The 6,000-nt window shown below is 37.2% G+C and overlaps 1 protein-coding gene across 1 annotated transcript in view; it reads left to right on the forward strand.

The window, feature by feature from the left end:
- Window positions 1-5,681, forward strand: part of MRPS6 (mitochondrial ribosomal protein S6) — a 67,228-nt gene extending 61,547 nt beyond the window's left edge. The window contains exon 3 of the mRNA XM_030330568.1: window positions 5,065-5,681. Coding sequence (XP_030186428.1) covers window positions 5,065-5,254 — 190 coding nt within the window. The 3' untranslated portion in view covers window positions 5,255-5,681. The remainder of the gene's footprint in view (window positions 1-5,064) is intronic.
- Window positions 5,682-6,000: the final 319 nt, after the last annotated feature.

Below are 6,000 nucleotides of genomic sequence, written 5' to 3' on the forward strand. Positions count from 1 at the left end.
CCCATGAAATCACTACAAGCAAGACAATAAGCAGACTGGTCACCCCAGAAGTTCCCTCCTGCATCTTGTGATCCTTCCCTCCACTTGTTTCCCGTCTATGACAACCATTGGTCTGCTTTCTTTCACTATAGATTAATTTCTATTTTCTAGAATCTTACTTAGATACAATCAGACAGCATGTACCCCCCCGCCTTTTTTTTTAACCATAGTTTCTTTCAATCAGCCAAATTATTCTGAGATTCATCAATAGTGTGTATCAATAGCTTATTCCTTTTTATAGCTGAGTACTATTCCATCGTATACCATAGTTTGTTTATTGGTTTACATGTTGTTGGATATTTTCTGTTTCCAGTTTGGGATTGTAAGTGTTGCTGCTGTGAGCACTCCTGTACAAATTGTTGTAAGGACTAGTGTTTTACTTTTCTTGGATAAATACCTGGGAGTAGAATGGCTTGATCATAATGCCAAGTGTGTATGTTTAACTTTTAAGAAAATGCCAAAAAAGTTGTATCATTTTGCAATCCCACCAGCAGTGTGTGAGAATGCCAGTTCCTGTCTTTCCTCACCAACACTTGGTATTGTTCAGTCTTCTTAATTTTAGCTTATATAGTAGGTATCTCTTTGTGGTTTTAATTTGCATTTCTCTAATGACTAGTCCTATTAAGCATCTTTCTCATGTGCTTTTTTGCCAGAATATATCTTTGGTGAAAAGGCCATTCACATTTTATGCCCCATTAAAAAAATTTTTTTTAATTAAATTTTGAGAGTTCTTTATATTCTAGAAACAAGTCCTTTATCAGACATGGGATTTGCAAATCCCAGCCTGTCACTTGTCTTTTTTATTAGCAGTATCTTTCAAAGAGCAATTTTTTATTTTGATGAAGTCTAGTTTATCACATTTTTCTTTATGGATTTTGCTTTTAGTGTCATGTCTAAAGAATCTTTGCTTAACTCAAGGCCACAGAGGTTTTCTCTTGTGTTTTCTTCCAGTTTTATAGCTTTGTGTTTTATATTTCAGATCTGTGTCCCATTTGAGTTAATTTTTGTATATGATACAAGTATGGATCGAAGTTCCTTTTTTTGCATACATATATAGAATTGTTGGCCACCATTTGTTGAAAAGACACTTTACTGAATTGCCTTTGGTCAAAAATCAGCTGTGTGTATATGGATCTGTTTCTGGACTCTGTTCTACTGATCTGTTTGTGTATCTTTATACAAATACCATAGTGCCTTGATTACCATAGCTTTATAATGAGTCTTGAAATCAGTGTTAGTTCTTCAACTTTATTCTTTATCAGAGTTGTTTTGGCTGTTCTAGATCCTTTGAATTTCTCTGTGTACCTTAAAATCAGTTCATCAATATCTAATAAAAGTGTCTTTTAGGGATTTTGATTGGGATCCTTTTGAATTTATTCATCAGTTTTAGAGAATTGACATCTACATAAACCTCCATTTAGGTGGGTTTTCTTTAATTTCTTTCAGTAATGTTTTATGGTTTTTGGTGTAGAGGTCTTGCATACCTTTTGTCAGATTTATCCTTAAGTACTTCATATTTCATTTCAAGGTGTTATTATTTGTTGCTAATATATAGAAATATAGTTGACTTTTGTATACTGATCTTGTGTCTTGCAACCTTGCTAAACTCACATATTCTAGTATCTTTTTTATAAATTTCTTTAGATTCTCTTGTATACACAGTCATTTCATGTGTAAATATAGACAAGTTTACTACTTATCAATCTGGATACCTTTTCTTTTTTTTCTTGCCTTGTTGCACTGGCAAGAGTCTCTAGTAAAATATTGAATAGAAATGGTGAGAACAGACACCCTTGTTTATTCCCAGCCTCAGGAAAAAAGATTCAGACTTTCACCAGTTGATATGATGTTAGTTAGTTCTAGGTTTTGCATAGATGCCTTTTGTAAGGTTGAAGAAGTTCCTTTGTAGTCTTACTTTGCGGAGAGTTTATCAGAAATGGATATGAAATTTTGTTAAATGCTGCTGTTTTTTTTTTTTTTTTTTTTTTTGCTATTATTGGAATGATCATGTGATTTTTCTTTTTTAGTTTGCTAATAGGATTTACATTGATTTAAAATGTTAAACCAGTCTTGCTTTCTGTGATAAACTCTGCCTGATCATGATACATTATTCTTTTCATATATTTTAGTAGTCAATTTGCTAAAATTTTTTTTCTTGCTAAAATTTTTTTTCATTTATGTTCATGAGAGATATTGATCAGTTTTTTCTTTTCTTGTAATGTCTTTGCCTTGTTTTGCCATAAGGGTAATGCTGGCTTCATAGAACACATTGAGAAGTGTTTTCGTATTTTCTGGACCAGTTTGTGCCAAAACTGGAACAAAGTTTCCCCCTCACACGTTTGGTGGAATTCATTGGTGAAACCATGTGGGTCTTTGGTTTTCTTTGTGGAAACGCTTATAACTACAAATTTAATTTCCTTAATAGATATAGGGCTATCCAGGTTATCTATTTCTTTTGGAGTGAGTTTTGGTAGTTTGCATTTTTTCAAGGAATTTCATCTAAGTTGTCAAATTTATTGCAAAATTTGTTTATAATAATAGTCTGCCACATCCTGTTATCATTTCACCTCTCCCATTCCTGAATATTAGTAATTTGTCTCTTTATTTTTTTCTACTGATCAGTCTGACTAGAGATGTATCAATTTTACTGGTCTCGGTGAACTAGTATTTATTTGGTTTTGTTGATGTTTTCTTGTTTTTCTGTTTTCTGCTTCAGAGATTTCTGTTCTGATCTTTATTTTTCCTTCCTTCCTTCCTTCCTTCCTTCCTTCCTTCCTTCCTTCCTTCCTTCATTTTCTTCTCTCTTCTCTTCTCTTCTCTTTTTTTTTTTTTTTGTCTTAGTTTGTGCTTAATTTGCTCTTCTTTTTCTGTTTTTTTTAAGGTAGAAATTTTGAGGCTTTTCCTCTTTTCTTACATAATAAGTGTTTAGTGCTATAAATTTCCTGCTTTAGTGGCATTCTGATATATTGCTTTCATTTTCATTCAATTCACATTTCCTTTTGACTTCTTATTTGACCTGTAGGCTATTTAGATGTATGTTTAGTTTTCAAGTATTTGGAGAGTTTCCCGAGTTTTTTCTGTGTGATTCAAGTCCCTTTAGATTTATTGAGACTTGTTTTATGGCCCAGAATATGGTTGACCTTGGTAAATGTGCTGTTAGCAGTTGAGAACAATGTGTATTCTGCTCTTTTTGTTTGGAGGGTCTATAAAGATCAGACCTAGTTGGTTGATGGTGGTGCTCATTTTTTGTATAGCCTTGCTGGTTTTCTGTATACTAGTTTTATTGATTACTGAGAGGAATATTAAAAGTCACCAACTATAGTTGTGGATTTCTCTTGTCAGTTCTGTTAGTTTTCTTCCTGTATGAGGAAATTCTGTTGTTTGATACATACACATTTAGGATTGCTGTGTCTTCTTGGTGAACTGATTGTTACATACTATCTTTTTCTATCCCTCGTAATTTTCTTTGCTCTGAGATCTACTTTAATATTATTGTAGCCACTGGAGCTTTCTTTTGATTAGTGTTTTTGCATAGTATATGTTTTTCTTCCATTCCACTTTGAATAATTATTTACTTGAAAAACTTTCCCACTAGGCTTGGCTAAGGGTGAACGATCACCTGGCAAGTTGTTTTGTGAGTTTGAACCCTCTTTGTATGGAATTACACAAAACGTCATCCTTTTTCCTGTAACTTCCTTCCTTGTTGAATTTGTCCATTTTCAGTTTGGTCTCTCCTGCTTTCCGTGAGAAATCCACCTTTCATGCTAACATAACACTACCGCTGTCAGGTGTTTACTGTGGACCTGCTGTGTGTTAGTCTCTGTTCAGGGTGCTGGGGAGAGATTAACAAAGTCCTTCTTACAGCAACTATGTTTTGGTGGAGTGAGATAGACAGTAAACAACTATATGCTGTATCGGTGGTGATAAGCTCTGTGGGGAAAAAATAGAGAGTAAGAGAGAGTAATGAGGCTTGGTACGTGGAGCAAGGAGGATGTTGCATTAGGAGAAGTGATCAAAGAGGTCCTCTCTACAAGGTGACATTTGGACAGAGACATGACAGAGGTGAGGGGTGAGCTATGGGGAACTCGAGCGAAGAACATTTCTGGCAGAAGGAACAGTGAGAATGAAGACCTAGGATGGGAATGTGTTCGGGGAGGAGAGTGTGGCTGGAACAAAGTAAGTGGTGTCAAAGGTCGCCTTAGCCAGATGGAACACTGCAGAATTCTGAATGACTGCACTGAAAACTGGCCTTTTGCAGCACTGTGGTTCAAACCAAACGGTACAAGAGAGGCTTAAACTTTTAGAACTGAGCGGAGGGCGTGGGCAGGGAGAAGGAAGGGCTGCTGCTGCTTTTGTGACATCAACCAGCTGAGCCGATCCAGTTGTTGATGTGGTGAAGCCAGTGAGCCGTAGGAGATGCCCTGCTGCGTTATTCTGCTGTGAGTGGAGGAACGTTAAATTCTTTCTCTTACTCAGGATTCACAGAATTTTCTTTCTGGTCTTTGTCAGCTCTTGAACATGGAGGGTAGTCTTAGACAAGTCCCAGGCCTTTCAGAATGTTTTTCCTTATTTGTGAAGTGTGGCTGGTGGTCTGCACTCTCTCTGGTGCACTGAGTTACTTGTGTAACCCTTTGGAAAACTATGAGGCCTTCCCTAATAAGATGTTTTCTCAAAAATAGTTTGCAAAATCCAGCCTTGTTAAATAGTAAATTCTGTTCTTAAACCCATCATTTTACCATATTGTCTCTATTTCCCTCTCTATGTAAAGTCACGGCACTTTTTGCTACCACAGAGTTTGGATTCGGATTTTCCTGAGAGTGTTAATGAGAAGAGCCATAGGAAGGGTTGGGGGTGGGCAAACACTTCTGTTTAGCTGGTCAGCTGGTACTTTCTATTTTGGCAAAGGTGTGTATGTGTTTTTGTGTAGTTGATCTTTATCTGGGCAGGAGTAGAAAACATTGTCCAAAATAGTGGAAGTGTTATATTTCAGAATGCAGGAATTCACACATTTTTATTTTATTGCAGGTATTTCTTGGTGGATTTTTATGCACCAACAACCGCTGTGGAAAGCATAATGGAACATTTGTCTCGAGACATTGATGTGATTAGACCGAATGTTGTAAAACACCCTCTGACCCAGGAAGTAAAAGCGTGTGAAGGGATTGTCCCAGTCCCACTTGAAGAAAAACTATATTCCACGAAGAAGAGGAAGTGAGAAGATTTACCAGATTATAGCTTTATATTTAATTCTATCACTTTTGAGTACCATGGATTAATAATTTACAGACTTGACCCTTATATAAGAGTGTGTTACAGGTGCCATTTGATTTTTCAAAGGTATTTTTTAGCTCTTGATCTCCCTTGCCCTAAGAGGTTGGGGAAGGGCTCGGCTTAGAGCCACTTTGTAATCTGTGGTACCAGCACGTTGTTCTTGACTTCATTTCATTCGTGTGATTTTTTTGTTGGTGAGGACTTTGCCCTACAACAACGCTAACACCATTTTGAAGAGCAGAGCTTCTGAAAACTGCCTCAGACTGCAAGCTCATTATTCAGGCTAGTCAACCATGCAAAATAAAAATTTAAGACCACTGCATTTATATGAGTAACTTTTGACCAGAATAATAAACATAATTTCAGAAAAACTCGGGGAGGTCTTTTGTCTCTTCACCTGCCCCAGCACAGTGAACCGCCGGAGGCCCTGAGCGCTGTCTGCCCAGAAGCCCGGAATGCCCGCAGTGCGTGGGAGGGTTACCTGGTTACCAGCCCGAGTGCAGAGACTGGGAGAAGTCAGGGGCGAGGGTGGGGCAGGAATGTGTGTGTCCCTCCACTACCGGGCATTCTATAAAATCAGTGACTTTTTCTTTTATCTCACAGTTAACGTGACCATACGTGGGTGTTGCTGTCTGTAGAGGGACGTGAAGTGCTGTGGCTTGAGCTCTCGCGCTGCTTCCTCTCATTCTT

Source organism: Lynx canadensis, chromosome C2, assembly GCF_007474595.2.
Source record: "Lynx canadensis isolate LIC74 chromosome C2, mLynCan4.pri.v2, whole genome shotgun sequence".
Classification (NCBI taxonomy): Eukaryota; Metazoa; Chordata; class Mammalia; order Carnivora; family Felidae; genus Lynx; species Lynx canadensis.